The sequence below is a fragment of the Gymnoscopelus braueri genome (genome assembly GCF_963280865.1).
Source record: "Gymnoscopelus braueri genome assembly, chromosome: 1".
Taxonomy (NCBI): domain Eukaryota; kingdom Metazoa; phylum Chordata; class Actinopteri; order Myctophiformes; family Myctophidae; genus Gymnoscopelus; species Gymnoscopelus braueri.
In genome coordinates, this window is record NC_137603.1 from 33188984 (window position 1) to 33215532 (window position 26549).

The window sequence follows — 26549 nt, forward strand, 5'->3', positions numbered from 1 at the left end:
GCTCAAGATTAACTTTTTTTCTTCTTCTGGTGACAATTTTTAAATGGTTGATGGCCAACTTGTTCATAGTTTATCTCTCCTCCCCATCGCTGAAGATCAGTGGTGAAAGAAGTACTCAGATTTTGGACTTAAGTAAAAGTAGCAATACCACAAAAATACTTTGTTACAAGTAAAAGTCCTGCATTCAAAACTTTACATAAGTCAAAGTTAGTAATAGCATCAAAATATACTTTAAAGACGGGGTGCCGTGATTTTCCGTGATCCCCCCCCCCCCCTAAAACATAATCATCAGGTATTATGGTTATACTAGGAGGAAGATTTTTTCAAAAAAGTGTACAGAAATTGTTAAAATTATGTTTTTATGTGGACACGCCTCCAGTTCATATGGTTCTGGTATACCTGGTTCTCACCTTAGCACCTCCTCCACCACCTTAGCACCACCCACCTGTCCTAGTCCCTCCTCCTCCTCATGCCCACACCTGTTGTGTTATGATAATGAGGGGGAGGGTATGTTTTTACTATGTCACTAAAGCGCTGTTTTTCTATTGGCACGTTTGACCCTCAAGGTTTCAGCCTCCAGGTAGAAACTCAAAATAGTCAGAGAAGACATAAAACACCATAAAAACACCACCAGGGGGCTTAATGAAGTTCTATCAACCTCATAGACACATGAAAAACTGAAAAAGTGCAAAACCATGGCACCACCTCTTTAAAGTCGCAATAGTAAAAGTATTCATTATGCAGAATGACATTTCATCATGTTATTGAACTATATTTATTGATAATTATTAATCCTTAATCCCTATTTTATACTTAGCTCTATTCGAAAATAGCCAAAATCTACAAGCTACAAGCTTTGTTTGTTGCATCGCAACTGGTTGTGAGTTTGTAGATCGGCTATTTTTGAAAGTGTTTTGATTAATAATTTGATTAATTATATAAATCTGCAAAGTAAGTAATAACTAAAGCTGTCAAATAAATGTAGTGGAGTAAAAAATATACAACATTTGCCTCTTAAGACCAGTCCACACCAATGCAACTCCTTATAACATTTAACTACTTGCAACCATTATCCCCAATGGCAGTTTCAAGGAGTTGCATTGGTGTGGACTGGCATTAAAACTGTTTTGTTGCCAGGAGTTGAGAATAGTTGCATTGGTGCGGTCTGGCCTTTAGATGTAGTGGAGTATAAATATGAATATCAAGGAATTGAAATACTCAAGTGAAGTAAAAGTACCTCAAAATTGTTTTTAAAGGGATATCTATCTATCTATCGATTAGTCACCCCATGGAGACTTGAATTCATGGATATGTTTTTGTTTTTGTCGCAATCATTACTCCATAAAGTCCATAAAGTCTCCATGGGGTGACTAATCGATAGCAAAAAGGTCATTTTGGGGGTGAACTATCCCTTTAATGATAGTACTTACCGGTAATGTACTTAGTTACTATCTATCTACCACTGCTGATTCTACTGACTGACCGACTGTTACCTTTAGCTTCATGGTGAGCCGTTGTTGTCCCTAGCAACAAATAAGCCAATAGAAAAATAGCAAGTAGAGAAGTTTAAGGGAGGATCAGCTTTAATTAGACACCAATAGCCGAGGAGCTGTGTGTGTGCGTGTGCGTGCGTGTGTGTGTGTGTGTGTGTGTGTGTGTGTGTGTGTGTGTGCGCGTGTGTGTGTGTGTGTGTGTGTGTGTGTGTGTGTTGTACATTCCATATAGCAGACCCAGTGTCTGGCCCTCAGCGCAGTGAGCACACAGGGGCCAGTCCTGATGAAACCGGTCTGGCATGTTTGCGTGCATCTATTTGTATGTGTGGAAATGTTGAGATGTCTGCACGCAGCTATACATATAGCACATTAAGCCCGATATTACGGCTTCCTTTCCATTGCACTCGTACTTTATTTATCGTCGCTGTTGGATGGAAACCTTGTATGTTCAAAACCTGTCACTATTCAGGAAATGGAAAACAAGGAGCTGTGTTCCAATGGATCCAATGTAGTTATTATTTAGTCCCAAGCTCTTGTTAATACTTTTCATTGATTCAACATTTACATAAACCCACAGACACACTTAACCACCTGCACTTTAAAAATTGCAAAAATAGCCACTCTACAAGCTCACAACACAGCACGATGTGATGAGCTGTGAGCTTGTATATCGGCTATTTTTGCTACTTTTGCGCAACACTCTTGTACGACAAAGTAGGGCATTAATTTATAAAACACAAATATGGAGATACAAGGTTTCTGCCCGAGAGCAACTTTATGCTCCTTCTTTCTGTGCTCAGAGTTTCCTTTACACACTGACAGTTGCTGTGCCGTCATTGTTTTTGCATGATTATTTACAAACATGGAGTATAGTGATATTGAATTTGATTTGTCAGACGTGAGATACGTAAATCATTCAACCTTTTTCTTCCCACAAAAGATGCCAGGCGGTCTGGTGACCTCAATGTGTTACCACTTTTAGTATTGCACATCATAAATACAAGCTTATTTACATACCGTCTGTAGGCTTAAGTGCTGCTATCTGTATCGCTGGCTACAGTATTCTTACCTCAAGTGACTTTCAGTTAGGGCTAAATCCTCAGTGTTCATTTAACTCTGAGAGTGTACAAATGGAACCAAATGGACACATTTGTACGATCTTTGAGCTATAGGCCCGTAAAGGTCAGTTTGGACCCCTGGTTGAGACATTGAGAAACAGTGAACTAGCGCAGTACCCGTCATTTGCATGTTGATTTGCATCATCAACATGACATAATTATTCTCCATATATGGGCACACTGGAACCATCGATTGTTTTCTTGGTGATTATTCTATCGATTACTTTTTCTCCCACAAAATCGATTATTTAATTAAAATCAAATATTTTTTTTATAAAAAACACAAAAAAACACTTCTTCTCATGTGTACTCAGCCTTTTTATAAATGTTTTGATACCTATCACATCCTGCAGTGGAATTTCAGTTTTTCAGCTTCACCCAGCTAAGTGCTGCCCGCAGAGGAGCGTGGAGGGGGGAGCAATTCGAGGTTAAGTGTCTTGCTCAGGGACACTTCGACACATAGCTGAGGGCTGGAATCGTGCCTGGGACCTCCGGGACCTCTGGACTCTGGAGTCCTAGGCGGGCTCACTATAACCATTCAGCTATGGCCGCTGTGTGCTCCCCCCCCCTCTCCCATTGACAAATTACGATCTGCTCATGCATTAGACTGATTAGAGGGACATTTTCATTCACCAGAACAAGGGACGTGTGTTACCAATTAGTCTTAACATGGTTGACATGGAGTTTGAAGTTACAATGGGCTTATATACTGTCTGATCAAATGAATGAAATATCGAATTATTGAATCAAGCAACTTAATTTGCATGTGACCATATCGGATTCGTTCAGGCTGTGGTAATGACATAGGCACGTGTTATATATAATAATAAACAAGTACCCCTCGACCACGGTGTCGAGGGGTTTGAATCCACCGCTGGATCCATCTTGGATGAGAGTCTGTCTATTATAAATGCTTAGCCAAGCCGGATCCAGTGGCTTAGACTCTATACAAACACTTATTGGCCGTGTTCAGGCTAGGGAAGCCAGGCAGGGAGGGTGGGTGATCTTTGTCGCTGCACATATTCTTATGGGCTGGGGCAGCGCCTGTCAGTGGGGAATGTTGAGCGGGAGGAGTAGGACGGAGGCGCTACGTCCTCCCGGTGGGGGTCCTCACTGGCTGGTGAGCCAGGATGGTACAAAAGCAGTGGCAACGACTAAATTGGGAGAAAAACGTGGTGGAAATAATGGGCTATGCAAAAAAACGCAAAAAACTAACATTGACGCATTGACAGCTCACTATTTTTGTTATAGGGTTTAAGTGCTTCATTCTCTCTGCCAGGCCGAAGGCCGTCCGTCTGTGTGTCCGTCCATCTATCAGGAAACGTTGGCCCGATCGACGTGAAACTATGCACACACACTTCCTAGAGGCTAGAGCAGAACCTCTGCCCCAAATTTTTTACATCTTCCCGTTATAGAGCTACCAGAAGGCAGAGTTTTGCAAACCATATTTTTTATTATTACCTACCTATAGATTTTGTCCAAACATCACGCAAATCGGCACATATTATCTCTATAGTCATGTGATCAAGGCGGATCTGTCCGATTTTTCATATTCCATCCTGATTGGCTAAGATTGGCTTCCAAAGTTTGCAGGAGTGGTCCGCTTTGAACAAAATTAACACAGCGTCCTATTGCAGTGAAACTTCACATTATTTAGTTATAGCGCCACCAGGAGGCAGATTTGTTTGCTATTACTTTTATAGATTTTGTAAATCGGTACATATTATTTCGATGTCATAAAGACGGACCTGTCTACCTGGCCTAGTGGAGACTTGTGCTCCGAGGAGCACATCTTTCTATATTAAGGATGATGAAACATGATGACACATATGATATCTGGAAGGGTCACACTGACCAGTTACTGGACACCTGTGTACTGTGTATACTGGTCGCCACTACAGTACCACACACTGAAATCTCAAATGTTTGTCATCATATAGGATACACTTTCTATTAAGTACATTTGATACAACACAATATCATGTTGCCTATTCACTTTGAAGGTTATTAGAAGGACTGCCATTTGTAGCTCAGGTTGTTATCCCTCCCATTGAGGTTGGGTTCGCTGTGTGTGTGTGTGTGTGTGTGTGTGTGTGTGTGTGTGTGTGTGTGTGTGTGTGTGTGTGTGTGTGTGTGTGTGTGTGTGTGTGTGTGTGTGTGTGTGTGTGTGTGTGTGTGTGTGTGTGTGTGTGTGTGTGTGTGTGTGTGCGTGCGTGCGTGCGTGCGTGCGTGCGTGCGTGCGTGCGTGCGTGCGTGCGTGCGTGCGTGCGTGCGTGCGTGCGTGCGTGCGCGCGTGCGTGCGAGAAGGAGACAGACAAAGACACAGAGAGAGAGATCATTAGCACATAACCTATGTCCATGTCTTTGATTCTGCATCCTCTGCCTTGTCTGTCACTTTGCTAACACAATCCAGGGCTTTTATGTTTAATTCTATTTGCTTTCGTTTGTCAGTTCATGGCCACCAGCCTAGTAGTAGCAGGGCGGGGGAAACAGATCCACATGCTTGGATGGCTTTTCTTTTGTATAATTATCGTTGCTGTCGGGCAGAAATCTTGTGTCTTAATTTTTCAACTTTTTGTGTTAAATTAATGCCCTACTTCATCGTACAACAGTGTCACGCAAAAGTATAGCAGAGATTGCCGATCTACAGGCTCACAGCTTGTGAGCTTATAGATTGACTATTTTTGCTAAACATTTTTTATGTGGAAGTGAAAGAAGTGGTTAAGTGTGTGTTTGTGTGTGTGTGTGTGTGTGTGTGTGTGTGTGTGTGTGTGTGTGTGTGTGTGTGTGTGTGTGTGTGTGTGTGTGTGTGTGTGTGTGTGTGTGTGTGTGTGTGTGTGTGTGTGTGTGTGTCTGTGTGTCTGTGTGTGTCTGTGTGTGTCTGTGTCTGTGTGCGTGTGTGTGTGTTAGAAAAGAATATAAATATGAGCTTGTGAGTGACTAAATAATACCTTAATAAGTCACAATCCATTGGAACACAAGTTTTTTTTCATTTCCTGAAAAGTACCAGTTTTGGACATACAAGTTTTCCACTCGACAGTGGCGATATTTAGAATCCCTATGTGTGGGATACATTGAGTGGGTGTGTTTCACTTGTGTGTTTCTGTGTGCCGGCATGAAGTTAACTGTGTAGGAGCTGTACATGGTAGACACAGTAATACCTAAATGAAACACACCTACTGTAATAGGGCTGTCACAATTATTACATTTGACTTGTCGCTCAAATAATTGCTATTAACGATTTAATTGTGTTTCTGTCATTGAACATTCTGTTTGGCTTTTAGGCTTCGTAAACAGAAGGTGCACAGGGCAGATAGGACAAATAACTTCCATAATTTAAGAACTTTATACAAAAAAAACATGAATAGTAGCCGATCTACAAGCTCAAAATGCGCAACGCGTTTTGTGGTTGTAGATCTGCTCTTTTTGAAAATGTATGAAAATATATAAACATTTTCCAACATGCAATGATTATGATGATTACGACAATTATGCAATTTATTTGGTGATTATGTCAAATAATTGCGATTATGTAATAATTGTGACAGGCATACACAACTACAATAAAAATATTAACGTTAAGTAACATTCTATTTTTCTATTTGTCTTCAGTACAAAAGACTAACAAAGTCAGACTAAATTGATATTCTGCACAGGAAAATATTCAGTGCACTTTATCTTGTTGACTATGTTCTATATATGTTCAACTGTTTGTTTTTCTAAATCATGACCGAAAATATTAAAATAACTAAACTAACTAACATATGACATACTTTGTTGTGTCAGCTACATTCATTTGATTAAAAATATGCACATTATTTTATACTGAAAAAATATATCACATTCAGAATAAAATAATAAATAATTAAAAGGTTATGAGATATGAACTTGTCTTGTCTTTTCCACTCTCTTTTTCTGTAGCAAGATGTGGAGAAGTTTACGGACATTGAAAAACTCTACCTCTACCTTAAACTGCCTTCAGGTCCAAATCCCAGCAGTGATAAAAGGTAAATAACCTTGTTTTACACCCTATTGTTTAAAAATACAATCTCGGGATGACGTGGAATATATATACTGTATATATATATTTGTGTGCTGTGTTTACATGGTGCTGTAAGACATTTGTCATACACTCGCTGCAGTATCGTTGACTTATAATACCTTTAAAATCAGATTCCAGGTTAGTCGACACAACTCAACACCACAGAAAGATTACTGTTGGGATGAAGATGCAAGCTTTTAGATCATAATTTTGTCATTGCAGCAGTTGCAAGTGTGACATTAATAAAGACTGAGCAACTACATGCTTATTTACTGCCCTAAAATGCATAAACCATTTACAAACAAGCTGGCAGAGACCAGCATCCGGTCTCTGGACTTCTCTTCCATGTCTCTGGGAACTCCCCTAACCGGTCATAGCTGCTGGCTTTGATCCTGCTTGGAGCCATTGTTCCCTATCACAACAACTGTATATGTGCTAACATGTAACAAAAACGAGTTTAGGGTTTCGTGCCCCTTTTAAGCCCCTTGTACACCGAGGCTGATTTATTCAAGTAAAAAAAAGGCGCACTTCTCTTGATCTCTTGCACGCATACTCCAAAAGCCGGCAGGCAAGGGGATATTTTTTTAATCTAACCCAGTTTGGTTCCTGTATTTTGCCTTAAAGTCAAGAATTAAATAAATGTTTTTGATATAATCTTTTTTTGCCCCCACAAAATGACACTGGACAGTGTTGATATCGTCGACTAAAACTATGACAAAAAATGTTCGTCGACTACCTTTTTTCACTGACGAAAACTAAATAAAAACTAAATAAAAACTAAGCTACGATGACTAAAACTAAGATATATATTATATATATATTGACTTTTTTGAATTTTGTCGACAAATAAAAACTAGACTAAAAAGTTTGGGAGGGACTAGTGGAGAAGAGATCCAGTAGAACTAAAAGACAAGTCATTTTATGTTTGGTTGCGCTCGGGTGTTGCAGATCTGAAAATAGCCGCTGCGACGTGTTGTGAGCTTGTAGATCGGCTATTTTCAGCATGCACCAAGTGTAAAATCAGCCATTACGACACCATCAAGGCACGCCAAAATACATTTTAGTCGACTAAATCAGCTGTAGATTGAATCGACTATAATCATAAGATATTTAGTTGACTAAAACTAGACAAAAACTAAAACATTTCAGATGACTAAAATATGACTAAAACTAAATGGAATTTTATTCAGAAGACTATGACTAAAACTAAATCAAACTTTGCTGTCAAAATCAACACATGCATTTATTTATGTACAGACCATTTCAGAAAACATTGTTGCGGTACTACTTCCATGTTCCCTCGAACTGAATTCTGGGAATCGCAATTCTAACAGGCCATGGCATAGACAGACCAGAGGTGTCACCAAAAAGACTCCTAAAATTAATGTTTCGCAGTTTGACTGTAAAAACTGATTGACCAATACAAAGAATCGCATGGGACTCTGTGTGCAAAGGCCTTGACTGTGATGACTGAAGCATTCACTGTTGTCCCTTTTGTCTTGTTGTGTCAGTGAGCAGAGTTCCATGTCGTCCAGCAGAACCCAGCAGGTTCACGCCTTCAACTGGATCTGCAACAACCTGGAGGAACATCCAGAGACCTCTCTGCCCAAGCAGGAGGTCTATGATGAATACAAGTATGTGTCACACACACATCCTACTTTGTACCTTCACACATCCAGAGACCTTCTGCCCAAGCAGGAGGTAGGGCTGTCACGATTACAAATTTAAGTTGATGATTAATTGTCACACTAATAATTGCGATCAACTATTTAATTGTGTTTTTGGCATTGAACACATTGGAACATATCGTCGGTGTCCAGGACGAACCAGCTAACTCCATTTTCATCTTCTTTTTTTTTTTCATAAATCAACGCTATTGAACACCCTTTACATCTGTGTAAAAAATCAAAACATTTGAACCAATGAAAAGTATTAAAAAGCGCCTCTGACGAAAACTCCCAACTCCATTGGATCCTCAAACTGTCCGTCAAAAACAAACAACTCCCCCCTCTCCTTTCCAGCGCTGCTTTTTCACTGCATGAGTAGAGCGCACTGCGCAGTGAGCCAGGAGTAGGATCACGTAAACACACTCCCCGTAGTCTGTTAAAACTATGCAGTGTACCTGTTTATCAAACTTAGCACTGACGCTAATGTTATGAAAACAAGTAATTATATTTCTAAAATCTATGAAGTGTTTAATGAGGAGAGCAATGTGACAAGAAGACAGGCGTTCATAGCATTTCTGTCGCGCTGAAACCTCTCCCTCAGCAGCGAGTGGAGCTGTTGTTGTTTGGACAACAACTCCATTTCAGCTTGATTTCTGCTCGTCTGAAACTACTAACTCCACTAGCGCTGGGTAAAGTGTTGATTTACCCGCGATTTGGGTAAAGTGTTGATAATATAATGACACATGCAAGTATCTGACAATATATAAAGTCACTATACCAACTTTGATGAGGCAGTATTGCTTTGTTTTAAAAATATAAGGTTTTCTTCATTTCCTGAAAATTTTATATTTTGTTTTTGCGTTTCCTGAACAATGAGCGTTTTGGAGTTAGCAGTTTCGGGCTGGACAGCAGAGATATGATGATTTTAGTTTTTTTAGGCTTCATAATCACAAATTGCACAGGTCAGAAATTACTGACACATTTAATAATATACTTTCATGAAAATCTAAAAATAACGGAAATAGCTTGTAGATCAGCTATTTCTGCTATTTTTGGAAAACGTCTGAAAATGTATGACAATATTTAGACATGGAAACGATTGACGATTATGTAAAATAATTGCGATTATCTCAAATAATTGCGATTATCTCAAATAATTGCGATTAGGCGATTATGTAATAATTGTGACAGGCCTAGAGGTACCAACACACCCTCACTTCATTGCGATGCGTTGCGAGCTTCTAGATCTTCAATTTTCACTATTCTTGTTGCCAAATGTTCCCTATAGTGACATGTCCAAAATAGGCACGGCAGGTTGAAAAATGTTAGTGCATCAACAACCCCTTTCTGAAGCCATTGACCACTTGCAAAGTTATTTTAATGTTCATCTCACTTGAAAGTGGTTCTCAATGCTGATAAGACCAAGCTTGTATGTATTTTCTAAAGAGCAGACCACAGATGATCCTCTCAGTGGTCAGTCGTGAGGAAAAGGTCACTGAGAAAGCCACTCCTATAAATACCTGTGCATCCTGAGTGATGATTCCTTTACATTGAAACCACGTGTACAGTGAGGAAAAACTAAACAAAAACAAATCTGGCTCAAATTAAGTTTTCTATTTTACAGACAAATTGTGTTATTAAGAGGATCTTTTTTTATATGCATGCACCTGCTCAGGCATTGATGAATACTTCTGTTAGATTCATATTATGACGAACACAGTTTGTTGCGCTTCGGTTATAATCATATTATGATGAATACAGTTTATTGTGCTTCTGTTAGATTCATATTTATGATTGATACAGGTTATCATGATGCTGTTACATTCATCACAAACTGTGACAACATTGTGAGCTTTACTCCCGGATAGGATGGCTTGTCTGAATACCTGCAGACAAACACACTGCTATACTTGTGGTTCGCCAATATTTTCATGTCAAGGTCCCCAAAATTGATATGTGGCTGCAGAAGATATGTGTAAAATGATTTTCAAAATTATTGAAAATTCTCTACAACAAGCTCACAACACATCATATCACGTTATGAGCTTGTAGATTGGCTATTTTTGAATAGCTGAAGTATAAAATGGGGTTAAAGTGTTTAAACTGTTATTAATTTTGCCGGGGGCCCCCTCGAACCCCCTCAAGGACCCCTGGGGGTCCCCGGACCCCACTTGGAGAACCACTGCTTCAATTATATCTATGCATTTATATTTCACTGGGAAATTATGGACAATATTCTTTATGGTCACATGACTGTCTGTACTAAATGTTTGTACAGATAGTGGAAAAGGGGCTTTTAGGCGATTCACAATTAAAAACTCCATGATTTGATTTCTTTGAATGCTTTTAAATAAAAATTTAAAGACCATGAGACAGAATGGCTGGGGCGTCTGTCTTGGCCAGGATTCCCTTATAAAAATCATTCAAAATCTCAATGGGACCTTTCCTGGTTAAATGCTGTAAAGGTTACATTTTTGAATTAGTGGTGTGTTTTTCTTTTTCCAGGTTATCAAAGTTAGTTCCAGATGAAGCGCCGGTATAAATAGAAGCTACAAGCATGCTAATTACTGTCAACCATGTGTTGGTAACACGAGAAGGGAAACTCTGAGACAGTCATTGAAATGCTACGGCACTGTTATGTAACCTGTCTTTTTTACCGCAACTCTTACAACATTATTGGCACTTGCCACTTCAACCTGACCTCCCTATGTAATTATAGGAGAAAGTTTTGAAAAATAAGAATTTTCATAAAATAAATGTAATTTTCTAAACTAACCAAAATAGCAGATCAACAAACTCAGGTAGGAACAGCTTGGTATGGAAGGGGAATTGGGGGGGGGGGGGGGGGGTTTCAGGAAGGAAGTGGCAAAACGTCCAAAGGGAACTTTTTTCCACACATTAAAACATCAACTTTTACTGCACTCACTGCCCTTTCAATCTGGGCATTATGAATGTCAAATGTATGTACTTTTGAATATGCCTCCAAGTTTATAAATGCCCCCATTCTTTAGACACCTGCCCATTGTTGATTAGACTCTTAATTATTTGACTCACGCCTGCCCCGCCCCAATGCAATGTGATTTGTAAAAGAAAAAAATTAAGTAAATTCTAACATTTATAAATAAATTGGTGCAATTATTTTTTTGTACAAAGCTACCATCATTTGCAGCTTTTAGAAAAGGGAAAAGGAATAGAGATATATAGAAAGAAAGAAAGAAAGAAAGAAAGAAAATGTAATAAAGTAGAGTAGGATATATGCATACATACACACGCAGTGTGCGTGGGTAGAAGAAATGTCAATGGTATGAGGCAGTTAAAATAGCAGCAGATATAGGAGCAGATACCGTATACAAGGGGTACAGCAATAGAATAGTAACAGATACAGTATGTGCATGAGGTTAAAATAGTTGCAGCAGATGTAGGAGCAGATATGCATGAGGTGCAGCAATATAATAGTAAAAGATATAGAACATACTGTAGATTTTGTGCATACAGTATAGTCTTACCTGCAGGTGAGACATCATTTGAAAGGGGTTAGTGTCATCATGTTTGGTTCATGCAAATTGACATGTGACAAGTTCATTGCAAGAGGCAACAGTTTTAACCATGATTGTGCTAACAAAGTATTCAAGAATGCATGTTTTTAAATATATATCTTTGTTCATCCAAAATGAAATTAAATGAAGTGATGTTACCGTTTACAATCTGACATTTATCAGGGTTGCCATTCATTCTGGAGGGCACTGTGATAATACATCAGATAATATATCAGATTTATGACTGACTTGACTTTATTTCATTAAGTGCATAAAATTCTGGTTCTTAATTTAACTCTGACCAAGTGTAATTTGGTGTAAAATAAATGTTTCCACTTAACAACGTGTTATACCCTTCATTGTTCAACAATTATTAAAAAGTTCTGCTATTTTCACTATTATTGGGGGGGGGAAATTATCAATAAAATAATTGACAAATGTTGAAATAATGTTGAAAACTTGCCCAAAATAGGGACACCAGGGTTAATGTGGTTTAATGAACACTGTAGGATGTATACATGTCTGATTGTCATGCTTTGTCTTTCAGGAGCTACTGTGACAATCTGAACTACCATCCGCTGAGCGCTGCAGACTTTGGCAAAATCATGAAAAATGTTTTTCCCAACATGAAAGCGCGTCGACTCGGCATGAGAGGGAAATCCAAATATCCTTTACCGCATGGGTCTTCAACAGGGGGTCCGGGACCCAGGGGGTCATCAGAGTTACTGCAGGGGGGGGGGGGGGGGGGCTGCCAAATCTTTGTGTGATAGGAACCTGTTTATTTTATCAACCACTTGAACCCTATATCTGGGGGGACCATTCGCCAAAAATAGCAGGTCTGCAAGCTCTTGTAGATCAGCTATTTTCGGCAAGAGAGGTTTGGTGTAGGGAGAAAAGAGCAGACTAAGTACAGAGCCAAAGGTCAAGTTTACTATGTATTGAGGGTTTAAATGGTCTGAAAATACACATTAACATGAATCAAACAAACAAAAAAACATAAGTTTACACAACACTGAAGACAGCGCTGCCAAACACGTCTATGTAGTAATCCATGAATTCTATGAAAAAGTGTAATCTGAAAAGTAATTTGATACAATGTACTGTATGTAGACCAATGCTTTACTGGGATGGTTTGTAACAATGTGGCCTCCGTGACCTCTCCTCCCAGACCATCTGCTGTAGCACTTCATAAAGTCTCTAAATATAGATGCTAAATGAATTCATATCAAGTCACCCTCTCTGTGTCTGGAGAGCAGCGCTCACAGCACAGCACACAGCCACTGAGGGGAATTACTGTGATCTTGACCTTCACCAGGGTTTCATTAGTAAAAAGAAACAGAGGGGGGGGGGGCTTTTTCTTAACCATTTAAGCCCTATATAATACTTCATGCGACAAATACCACAAAATTGCTGATCTACAAAAGTTCTCATCGTTTTGAGCTCGGCTATTTATTGACTAGTAAATAGTTTTTGAGAAATTATGAAGATTTACCCAAAATAGGGAGGGGACAATGTGAATTAATGATTCATGAATACCGAACATATTAAAGACAGTAATATGTTCGGTAAAACATAAAAATAAATGACATAAAAATTAATGACCAGAGGGAGTTGGATTTTCTTGGGGGGATGGGGGGCGGGATTGGGGGGAGGGGATATCCATCCCCACCCAGCAAATTCAACCCTGACCTTCAGAATGCATACGTATGTGAATCAGGGTTGTATTCTCAACCTATAGCATAGACTGCATAGCTTCCAATGAATGACATTACTGAATTATTATTATTGGCCGAGGTGAGTTCATGGCTTATGTATTTTAATGAGTGTGGGTGTGGACAAGATGCCATTTTAAAATGGTTTGCCTGTGTGCATGTAGTATTTTGGTTTTAAATGTTATTCCTTTCAGAAATAGGCTGGAGCTTATTTATGCTTGTTGCCAGGGGCAACTGAAACTCAATATATGTAAAACATGTTGAACACAGTGCGTCTCTCTGTCTAGTCACACACACACACACACACACACACACACACACACACACACACACACACACACACACACACACACACACACACACACACACACACACACACACACACACACACACACACACACACACACACACATATATATTAAATATAATACAATTTATGATTTGCCATCGCATGACAGAGACAAGATCAGTTCTAGTCGGCAAGCAGTGGCAGAGCCTAATTAATTAGGCATGTATGAACAGACTTAGTGGATCATTCAGGGCCTTATTATTAGTTTTAAACTGATTGGTTTGTTTCTACCTTAACGTCTAACCTACATATTGCTACAGCGGACTGAGAAAGAGACCGTTTGTTCACATGCCCTCACTACCCAACCTGGATCTACATAAAACTATAGATGGAGTAAGTCTGTCTGTGTGTCAGTCTGTCTGTGTGTCAGTCTGTCTGTGTGTCAGTCTGTCTGTGTGTCTGTCTGTCTGTCTGTCTGTCTGTCTGTCTGTCTGTCTGTCTGTCTGTCTGTCTGTCTGTCTCTCTGTCTGTCCAGAGGTAATCTCGCAAACCGCTGGACCAATCAGCACCAACTTTCAGGTGCACCCTGCCATTAGGCCACAGATATATATTTTATTTATTCAGAATTCTCAGAAATACAGAACATAGCCCATCTACACGCTCACAGCGTTGACATATAGTATGTCGACGTATGTACTACAAGGCTGTAGTTCAGTGATATTTGTCCAGGAGTATCTGTACTATCTATATCTGACTGGGGTTGAGTACTTTGTCCACCACTGGTTCTATACAGCACACACATTTTTGACTTGGCCTACAGTTAACTTTTGACCTGTATTCAATTTACAAAGTGCAACAGAAATATCCCTCGCTGTTGTATCATCTGTATTACCAGAATACATCTGAAGAAAGATGCCATAATTTATGCTTCAGATCAGTGACGTGTTTTAATTTAAAAGCTGAACAATATACGGTTATTACTGAATGTACTTTTACTAATGAATTGTATATTAAAGTTAAACTTTACAGAGAACTGAGCAGAAAAACACTAAACATGTTTTCTAACTATGAAAAACAGACAAAAACATGTGTGTATATGCGTGCCTGCATGTGTGTAGGTGTGTATGCAAGTGACTTTGTGTATTACTGGGTCCACTACAGACAATTACAGACTTACTTCTACAAGCTCTAATTGCATCGCAATGGGACGTGTTGTAAGCTTGACGATCGGCTATTTTCCACAAAAAGTAATTGGTGTCAACTACGTTTAGAGTTAGTGAAATAGTTGCTCTTTAAGCTCACAACGTGACGAATGGTGAAACATTATGAGGTTCTAGATCAGCCATTTTTGCTATTTGCAAAACCTTTTGAAAACACCAGCAGGCCTTATCTTGTCATACATGTAACCCCAGTGGTGTAAAGTAACTAAGTACATATACTCAAGTACTGTACTTAAGTACAATTTTGAGGTATTTTTATTGGAGTATTTCCAATTTTCAGTACTTTTACTTCTATTCCAATACAAGGCAAATATTGTACTTTTACTCCACTACAATTATTTGAAAACTTTATTTACTAGTTACTTTGAAGATATAAATTATTATATTATACAACATACATTCAGCACTTTAGCCCTATTTTATACCTAGGCTATTTGAAAATAGCCGATCTACAAGCTCACATTGCGACGTGTTGTGAGCTTGTAGATCTGCTATTTTCAAACATTTGAGTACTTTTACTTTTGGTACTTTAAGTATAATTTGATGCCAATACTTTTGTACTTTTACTCAAGTAACATTTTTAACACAGGCCTTTTACTTGTAACGGAGTATTTTTATATTGTAGTATTGCTACTTTTACTTAAGTAAAATATCTGAGTAGTACTTCTTCCACCACTGTGTAACCCTCATTCATGTGTGTGTGACATCACGTAGCACCAGTGTGACAGCGTGGAGTCGTCAGGCCAGCTCCCCGGCAGCATGAAGGAAGAGATGCAGAACGCAGCCTGTGGCCTGGTGTGTGAGTGGGCTCAGAAGGTGCTGAGTCGCCAGTTCGACGCCGTGGAAGATCTGGCTCGATTTCTACTCAACAGCCACTACATCAGCAACAAGTCCATGGCAGCTCTCACCATCATGACTTCCACAAACACAGGTAAGAGAAGGGAAATGGTGAAATATAGGGAAATAGCAGCACCTAGTGGCAGCAGCTTCTTACTGATCCAATTTAAAGCCTATAATCATACAGAAAATTAGTGTAGACATAATTTAGAAATATCTAGATGCTCACACATGACTTACTTCTGCCATTCTACTTTCAATAGTGTAAACAAGACTATCAACACATCAGTTCCATACTCAAAAGCTCATAGCATTTGGTTAATATTTCCTACATATTTAAACATTTGAATACGTGAATATAACCGGACACTGCTGGACCAGGAAGACAATGGTGCTTACATGGATTGTGCATTACATTCACCCATTCACACACACATTCATACACCGATGGCGGAGGAAACCATGCGAGGCACCAACCTGCTCATCGGGAGCAATTAGGGGTTCAGAGTCTTGCTCAAGGACACTTCGACGCCACTAACTCTGGGGGAGCCCGGGATCGCATCCGGCCGCTCTACCGGCCACTCTACCCCTGAGCCACTGCCGTCCCATGTTGGTGCTATAACAGGTCTCTTTAGGTTCTGTGTTAACCGTAGCTTGTAATTTTTCTCAGAATCCAGGACAATGCTTGTCCATTTGAACACTATGAAGTTTACTTTAATCAATAAAAGGTAACTTTGTTCCATGAATGTGGCAGCCTACTTTATTTCCTCAATGACCCTCGTTTACTTCTATTTCTATTATCTATTTATTTATTCTGTTGTATGAAGAATGTAAAGAAATGGTATTGGCTAAATATTCCTATATTCATCCATTCATTCATTCATTCATACGTAATCTCATGTCCTTTTTTAGCAAGCGACACCATTGTACTAAAAAAAGAAAATAGGCATTATCCTCCAAATAAATTCATGTGTTAAAGTGAATCATCCTGCTTCCTGTCTGCAGGGGTAGAGTCACCACAGATGACCTCAGCGTTCATGCCTACTACAGCGGAGAGCCACTCCTTTCAGCCACAGGCGTCCACGCTGCCCTCCCCCTCCATCGACGCTAAGCAGCAGCTCCAGCGCAAGATCCACCGGAAGCAGCAGGAACAGAAGCTGCACTCGCCGCCGCCGCTGCCCGGAGGAGACGCTCAGGCCAAGAGAGCGGACGAGGGGACGCCTGGGATCGGCACCGCTCCGTGTGACAGCCCCCGCCGCCTCCTGTCACCGCAGCCGACCATCGGCATCGTGGTGGCTGCTGTTCCCAGCCCTGTCACGGTAAACTCAACGCCATACAGCCAAAGTTGTCCACTTTAACCACTTTCAGCCTGGCGTCCCGCCCCCTTGATTTGGGCATGTCATTATAGGCAAGATTTCTGAAATGGCGAAAACAGCCAATGTACAAGCTGACAACGCATGGCAGCGTGATGCGTGGTGAGCTTGTACATCGTCAGTTTTATCGCCACGCGTTGAAGTAGAAAATAAGGCTCAAGTGGTTAAGGTTTCAAGCTGCAATCTATACATTTCATGTCCTAAACGTGACCCCTGAATGAGCTGAGAAATGTTTACAGTTAAGCTATAAAGCCAAGCTATAACGCCAAGCACGTTTGGGAAGGCGAGTGTTATTTCCGTTTGAGCTTCATGCAATGCTGTAGTCAACCAGTAGGTGTCCCACCTGACCACAGGATATACATTACTCAGTAGAAGAGCAGGTAGACAAACTAAAGCCACCACAGTTGTGTTAGTTGTTTTGTATTAACATACTCTACCATACAGATTGGTTCAAAACAACGTTTTATTCACACAAAAAAAATTAAGTTGCTTCAAAATAACAACATTCACTCTTTATGGTGGTAGTGTCAAAACCTGTGCTTAGCTATACAGTATGTATTACATTTATATATAATGTTAACACATTATGTTCAGCTGTAGCGTACAGAACACTGATCTAAATTAAAATATCTTACAGTGGAAAAACATTTAAAGGCAAGCATATATTGATAAGGGCATATTATAATGTCTTGGGTCTTTTTTGGAATTTGTCACTTTTTTTTGTAAAAGCTACAATAATAACTGAGTCTCCTAAACAGTGGCTTGTCCCAGGGGCTGGCCTAAGGTGGTACATCATGTGAATAAAGGCCCAATAAAAGCAGGGTCAAAATAATATTATGATTAGAGGGCCCTGGTGGACAATTCCACATAATGTCCTCAGCAGAAATGATTCATGTGCAACATTCATGTACATTCTCACCACTCTGTTGTTTTAACAGAAACGGTATTCTGGCTTCCATGCTGAATGGTGATCATGTTTAGTTCAATGAACATTTTAACAACCATAGACAATAAGAATAAAGATAATTGATAATTTTCACCTACAATGACATGCCCAAAATAGTGAGGCTAGGTTAAAAGTAGTTAAGTCTTTTTGTGAGTTTTATAAATATTGAACCAATGAAAAGTATTAATAAGAGCTTGTGACAATAACAATAACTACTGGAATACAGGAATTGCATATCGTCGCTGTCGTGTGGAAACCTTGTATAGGTATAAGGTTTCCACCTGACTGCGTTCGATATGCAATTGAGAATTGAAAATGGAAAAGCATGTTGTCAGTGGCCTTGATACAGTATGAATCTCTTCTGACGGTATCTTCCCACTGCAGGTCCAGAGGAACAGACAGCTGATGTCTCCCAGTCCAGTCAACTTCCAGGTGTTAACACAAACCGTTCAGCCTGTCAGACTGAGCCCCAAGACCCCCCACAACATCCTGTACAGTCCAACGGGAGACCGCACAGCTCGGCAGCGATACGCCCAGATCTTACCCAAACCCTCTGCCACAAGTGCCATCGCTCTGCGGTCGTCTCCAGCTGTGCTCATAGCCAACAGTCCCATTAAGACGGTGATACCTACGTGTCACGTGACCTCCGTCAACGTGGTCAAAATGACGACCGTGACCCTCGCGCCCAACACTAGCTCCACCGCTACCTCCATTACTAGCAGCGGCTTGAGGCCTGCCTCTGCCGGCGTAAACACTTCTAGAGTCACAGAGGAGTTCAGGCCTCGTCCTCAGCTTAGGAGTGGGTCCGCAGTGCCCGTTTTTGCCCCCGTAGCCAGGCCAGGGTGGGCGACTGTCACTCCTCCCGTTGACGTGGAGATGGAAGCCATACATGAGAAGAGCCAGGTCACAAGTGCCAGCAGAAGAGAAGGAGCCGTGGCTCCTAGGAGTGGAGGAGCCGGGCAGAGGGCCGCCAGTGTCCCCGCATTTCAAAGGAGGGGCTCCCTGGGACTGGAGGAGATGTCACGGCCCTCCTCAACTACTAACCCTGTGGTGGTCACAGGTAGCAGCAATAACAACAACACCAGTAATGAAAGCCCTTTGCACTCGACAATCCCTACTCAGAATACCAGACCTGTCTCAGGGGTTAATGGCACCCCGACACCATCATCAGTTAAGGAGGGTTTCCTGTCCACCAAATGCCCCAGGAAGCGCTCAGGCCTCAGTCCAGTGTCTCACCTTTCTCCAGTCAAGAGAGTTTTTATCTCCCAACAACCACTAGGGAGCTGCGATGAGCTTAGACACAGGGTTAGTGCCTCTCCGAGGAATCCCCAAAGACCAGTAGCTTTACTTAGGCCAGAAAGTGCTCCAGCCATCGGCAGGTTTCCTATGAAATTGAACTTGACCGTGGCCACTCAAGGTCTCGCTAACTCTCCACTCAGAGCCAGTGGTTTCCAGACTGTTGCCAAAACACAGAGCTCCGCGCAGAGGACAAACACCCCCAGTGTTATGGAAACACATCCGCACCAGCATCACTCGGTGTCTCACAATACTGACCCGCAGGGGGAGCTCATGGGCTCCATGTCCACTGAAAGGGAGCTGGAAGGAGGTCAACGTGGCCACATGTTTATCCAGCATGTGGAGCAAGGTGGAGTCACGCAGCCGCTGCATTTACTGGGTCAGGCTGCAGCCTCCGGTCAGCTGGCCGCACACACAGAGCTGGACTACTTTCCCTTCAACGACGATGACATGACCCAGGACAGCATCGTGGAGGAGCTGGTGCAGATGGAGGAGCAGATGAAGCTCAACAACATGCAGGAATTCGGGAACTGCGGCATGCTGCAAGGCCAGCCGGCCGCCATGCAGGACGTCGGGATGTCGTCGGGTCAAACGATGACGTCGTTCTACCACTCTGCAAGCAGCAGCAGCGCCCCGATCCAGACCCCCACCCCGACCCCTACGCCCACCTCTGAAATGATGGGCGGAGCCCAGGGCCTGACCAGAGAGAGCCCTTACTCCCGCATGGCCTCCACCACCCCGGTGGACAGCGCCCTGGGGAGCAGTCGCCACACCCCCGTCGGCACCCCCCACTCCAACTGCAGCAGCACCGTCCCCCAGAGTCCGGTGGAGTGCAGGAACCCCTTTGCGTTTACACCCATCAGCTCCAGCATCACTGCTTACCATGACAACAACATTGTGTCCAGTAGCCCCGTTAAGCCCATGCAGCGGCCGACGGCGACCCACCCGGACAAGGCCAAGTTGGACTGGATGAACAGCAGCTACAACAACAGCAGCGGAATCAACAACCTACCCAGTTACCAAGACCTCGTCGACGACCACTTCCAAAAACCCCACGCCTTCGCCATCCCCAGCCAGTCCTGCCATTCTCAGGCGAGGCACAACGATGGCCATTTTGGCCGTCTGACCCCTATCTCCCCCGTGCAGCAGCAGGTAGCCTCCATGGCTAGCATGAGCAGGCAGGAGGGCTTCGCTGTACCCGCGCCTTTAGATAACAAAGGCGCCAGTGGCTCGTCTCCGGCGGCGGCGTTCCGGTGCCGCAGTGTGAGCCCCGCCGTGCGCCAGCGGAACCTGAGCGAGAGCACAGGAAACCCTGCCTGTCCCAGCGTCCCCCAGTCATTGGTGTCTCCCTTAAATTCCCCCGTGACCCCCGAGGTGCTGAACATCTTCGCCAACAGTCAGCCCAACGCCGACGTGACCAGCGCGGCACAGAGGAGCCGCTCCGTGCCAGTTAACGTCATGATGCAAACCGAGGTACCGCCCAACATGCAGGGACAGCAACGCAGCAACCAGAAGATCACTGATGTACTACTGAGCAAGATGGAAGGTGACCGTGATGACTCTGTGAGGGGTCTGGGTGTCAATAATGTCCCCTCAAGCTACACTGCATGCATGAATCTCACCCAGATCCTGGAGTCTGCCCCCAGTATGCCCTGCACTGCCAAACACTCTGCCAACACATATAACTTTCACAAGACAAATTACCTCATGAAAAATGCAACGAGTGAAAGGTTTCTCACTGAAGGTCAAAGCCGAGCTGCAGCTCCCGGAGAGCGTCAGCAGCAAGGCCTGCAGCATGTGCTGCCGCTGTTGTCACAGCGACAAAACCAACAGCTAATGCAGCAGCACCAGAACCAACAGCAAATGCAACAGCAGCAAAACCAACAGCAAATGCAACAGCAACTAAATCAACAGCAAATGCAACAGCAACTAAATCAACAGCAAATGCAACGGCACCAAAACCAACAGCAAGGCCAGCCTTCACCACTGCTGCAACATCAGCAAGGCCAGCCTTCGCCACTGCTGCAACAGCAGCAAGGTCAGCCTTCACCACTACTGCAACGCCAGCAAGGTCAGCCTTCGCCACTACTGCAACGCCAGCAAGGTCAGCCTTCGCCACTGCTGCAACACCAGCAAGGCCAGCCTTCGCCGCTGCTGCAACAGCAGCAAGGCCAGCCTTCGCCACTGCTGCAACAGCAGCAAGGCCAGCCTTCACCACTACTGCAACGCCAGCAAGGTCAGCCTTCGCCACTGCTGCACCAGCAGCAAGGCCAGCCTTCGTTGCTTCAACAGCACCAAAACCAACAGCTGCATTTCAGCACTACTGTAAAACAGCTTCTGGCCAACAACAGCCTTCATCCTGGCAACCAGCTTGTGGAGGAAGTGTCAGAACTCACTGCCGGCGGGGCAGGTTTCCCAGGTGAAGTCAGGATGACCTCTGACCTCTCTGGTAACATCAATGACCTGAACACTTTGGACACAAACCTTCTGTTTGACCCCGGGCAACAACCAGGTCAGTATGCTGACACCACGCCCGAGGAACTGATGAACGATCCGCTGTTTCAGCAGATCTGTAACGAGACGGCGAATTCGAGTGGATTTGATTGGCTGGAAAGCAAAGACCATCCGACTGTTGGACTGATGGGTTGAACATGGTTTGCTTATATTTTGTACATTTTACACTGTTTATATGTTGTTATTGGTGTTTATTGGTTAATTTATATTGAAGCATTGAAGCAACACTTTTGCCTGATTATAGGTTGCGTGCCGGTGTCGCGCACCAATAACAGCGACACTAGTCAAATTGCCCTTTTAAGTGCTGAAACACTCTGAGTTAAATGCTGGTCATCTCTCTCTCCTCAGAGAACAAAACACTGTTTAGTTAAAGAGGCAGAAATACTTTTAAAAGAGCTTAGTAGATTAATGTTTTTGTCCTTTGGCATGATTCATTTATTTTGAAGTATTCATTTAATTGCAGTAACTGAAACGAAATGTTTTCCAGAGCTATGAATTAGCCTATGTAACCTTGCATTTGAAATTTCAGGACTGCTGTTCAGGATTATAACCTGTATATATACAATTAATAGGGCATTTTGTGCTGGTTTTGATCTCTTTAAAACATTTTATATAATTTTGAGTCAAATTGAAGAATAAGCTGCAAAATGGAAGAGTTAAAAAGCATTGCACTACTTTTATCATAATATATAATGATAACTAGTGGCTTCACTGTATGATGAAGCTTCATTGTTTCAGCTTGGCCTGAATAAGTGTTGAGTTAATATTTCAGGGAGTATTATGTGTCATGATAGTAACAATATGAGTATGACTGATGGGTTTTTGATGAGTTACATTACTAACTTAAATACAGTATTAAATACTATAGAAGTCTAATGACTTATATATTACTTGTATTAAATAGTGCTCAGACTTACAATTACGTATTAAAACAGGCAGAATAGGTTTTGACCGTATAATGTTCATATATTCCAAACCACTGCTCAATGTGGATGATGTTAATCAGACTGTTTATAACTTAAAGTTCATATAATTTCACATATTTGTTTTTACAACCAGTACAAACCAGTCCATCTCAAATTGTCAATGTCCGCTACATGTCCACCATTTAGCAGTAAATGAAGGCCACGTAATACTGGAATTACATTTTGTACCGTTAAGTAATCAAGAGAATGGTAATGCTCCCTCACTTTACATAGTGTACAAAACATTTTATAACAACCACGAACACTTTGACAATAAGAAAGGGATATCGTATTTTTTAATTGGCTAATTATAGTAAGAGTCCTTCCAACTGCCACAGTTGATTGTTAAAGGCAGTGCATCTAGTGTCCAAAACAGTGCGCTGTGTACTTCAAAATATTATTAACAAGGTCAAGCAGGTGTCCTACCCAACAACAGGACCCACATGTCTCAGTGGAAGAGTAGGGAGACCGCCTCCAACCAATGCACATGTACTAGCTTGTTTTCTACCATACAGGTTGGTTAAAATATGTGTTTTCATTCAAATAAGTCCCAGATTGTACCTTTAACTTAGTAATGCATTTAAACGAATCTCCTGCTGATGCCTCTCACATTGGTTTAGCTCGATGCAAAAAAGAAAATATTCAGTGCCTTTATTGCTTTTGAAGTCTTTTAAATTATGCATATGATTAAGAGGAATAATATTGAATATTTGAATGAAAATTTAAGGGACATAATTTATATGGAGGAATCCAGTTAATTGGTCTTTTAGCAAAAATCCATTCACTACAGACAGGATCAGTGATTTGTGTTAAACAGGACATCTTTTCAGTATTCTTATGAACTGTGCTTTTTTTTCAAGTTGTCAAGGCATAAAGTGCAAGAACACTAATAAAAGGTGAAAAATAAGACAAAAATAAAATATAATATTAAACAGGAGGTTTTAAGGAGTAACAATTATTAGTTCATATCTATAAATGATTAGCATTGTGTATTGAAAAAAAGAATATCATGAAAATATAAAATAACCATGATTTATTAAAAGCACTGTGACTGCAATCCTGACTTATGCAAAAATCGCTAGTAGCATGTGGTATAGTTGCAATGATCATTTTGTGATAACTATTTAAGTGCATTTAAATGTATAAAAAAGGGCAATAAGTTTGGTGATATCCGTAATATTTATCAAAATGCTATGACAATTACTAATGTAGTTTATATATTATCTCTTTACAGCAATGCACTACTTTTGGTTTGGATGATGAAGGCATGTTTTTCGGATAATTAAAATGCATAATGACAAAGTATGGAAAATCAACTGCATGCAGCTTGTGTAATGTATTTACTGTGTGTATGAAGCATGGAGCTCACTGACTATGACTAAAAGGTTGTAATGTACAGTAGTTGTTTGGGAACTATTGGAGCCTTATGTTCATACCAAAGAAAAACAGGTGAACGTGAGCTATAGAGCAGCATAATGTTTAATTCAAAGGACCATTTTCAACCATTTTGATCTAACTTAAAATCTTCACATAATTGGTCCTCGCTAATGCCCATTTCAAGATGGCACCATTTCTGTCTACTCGCTCTGTCTCAGTCAGAAAAAGAAGTTCAGAATCCTGCCTACCAGTGACATCCTCGTAGCTGGTTTGGTCTTTTCAAACAAGATTTCGAACTTAGTCTTTTTTATTGTATTAATGCAAGAACAATGGCTTCTATTTCAGTATGCCACAGTGACTTTACGGGGAAGAGAAGGCTGTAGTTTCTATTACCTGGAATCCCCATTGATGTCATTGGTAGGCACGTTTCGGAACTTTCCACAGCCCACCAATGAGATGCTGAGTGAGTAGATAGAAATGGTGCCATCTTATAATGAGCATTACTGAGGACCAATGATATAGAAATAAAGTTGGAAATGGATGAAGTGCTCCTTTAGATGTTTGAACTAAGAAACATATTTAAGTGCTAGCTATGTGTGTATTGCCATACAGTACATATTCTTTCCTATGAAAAGGATAAAACCCAAAGGAAAATAAGTGAAAATGGAAACTTATTTCTAGTACTGGACAATATGCTGAAAACCATATCTCTACCAATGTATCAGGACAATAATAAAAATGACTTTGTTTACTCTTGTTAATCATTTTGTAGCTCCAGTTGATAAACCATTTCAAAGATCTAAGACACTGTATGTTATTAGATATTCTGATAGTGAGCTCTGATGCCATTTATTGTGTGTGTGTGCGTGTGTGTGTGTGTGTACATGTGTACATCCGTGCGTGCGCGGTCATATAATTGTTGTACAGATTTTGCTGTATTTTGTTTGTTCCCGTCGTTGGAAATGTGATTTATTTTGAGTGCCCTGGTCATACTAAACACACTGTAGAACCTTGTCAGCCATGTGCTCTTGTCAAATCATCTGATTTACTAGGTTACAATAGTTAAAGTGAGAAAATATAGTTGAGTATAATGGCAGAATGAGACTCCAAAAAGACTACAAATGGAACCACATGAAATTAACACTGAGGAGTTTACAACTGAAGGTTGCCCTAAATCTGACAACTAGCACATCTTATAAGGAAAATAATGAAACCCACCCCCTAAAATGTTTTAAGAGAAGGTCTTAAGAGAAGGAAAAGTGATTATATTCAAAAAGGATGAGCACTGGATGTTTTACTTTGAGTACACGTGTTTGAGTGCACAGTTTTGTACAGAATTTGGAAAGACTTTCTTATTAGAAAACCGATTGTGTCTTTTGGCAATTGTATAATCATGTGTTTCTTGTATTATTTGATGTTAACTGTTTTAGAAATATACTAATTTCATATATAGTTTATGAATCAGCTCTTTTAATTTTGACCACATTAACCCTATTAACATTGAATGAAAATAGCCACATCTACAAGCTCACAATGCTTGCATTGTAGCCACGTTGTAGCTGCATTGTGAGCTTGTACACAGTATTAGCAGTTTTCAGCGAAAATATTTGGTGTAGAGAGAAAAAAGGAGCAGGCATAGTATATATAGAGCCCTGGGGAACCCCGGTCAACGAAGTATGGGTCTAAGTGGTTAATATGTATTCGTGAAAAGGTTTTCCTTTTCCTTTTTGAAAAGGCCATTTTGAAATAAGCACTGTTTGTACCCAAATGAAGACATTAGCCGTCCTGTACTTTAGGACAAGGTACAGTACTGTAAAGGATGTGTCATAACTGCTGTGTTGTTGCTGTGGTCAGTGTACTCCACATTTCACTTGTTTGGTCATTTTGTAGCATTTCAGCAAATATGCTTTTCTAAATGTAACTGCTCACTGATAACGATTTTTAAACTGGGTTTTAAAACCAATAAACTTTTGTAAGGACATCAATATGTTTCAGTCAAATGTTTTGAAATATTTACTACAGACTTGGATAGAACATAAAATAATGCACCTGAATAGGTCAATATTCAGGTGCGGACAATTCCAATGATCCAACATCATGGAATTGTCCGTTTCTGTTGGCTAGTATGTTTAAATATGAGAACTGTCACTTTTAAATACTGATT

General features: G+C 41.1%; 1 protein-coding gene across 2 annotated transcripts in view; it reads left to right on the plus strand.

Moving 5' to 3' along the window:
* The window catches only part of LOC308092686 (DNA-binding protein RFX7-like), a 33309-nt gene extending 8173 nt beyond the window's left edge, over positions 1-25136 (plus strand). Inside the window, exons 3-9 of one of the 2 annotated variants that reach the window (XM_080438755.1) lie at positions 6533-6618; positions 8165-8287; positions 12404-12538; positions 14178-14250; positions 15792-16008; positions 16920-17233; positions 18618-25136. In XM_080438755.1, coding sequence (XP_080294881.1) covers positions 6533-6618; positions 8165-8287; positions 12404-12538; positions 14178-14250; positions 15792-16008; positions 16920-17233; positions 18618-22178 — 4509 coding nt within the window. In that variant the 3' untranslated portion in view covers positions 22179-25136. Of the gene's footprint in view, positions 1-6532; positions 6619-8164; positions 8288-12403; positions 12539-14177; positions 14251-15791; positions 16009-16557; positions 16643-16919; positions 17234-18617 lie in introns of those variants that run through there. The other variant, XM_080438754.1, reaches the window with a different exon arrangement.
* Positions 25137-26549: the final 1413 nt, after the last annotated feature.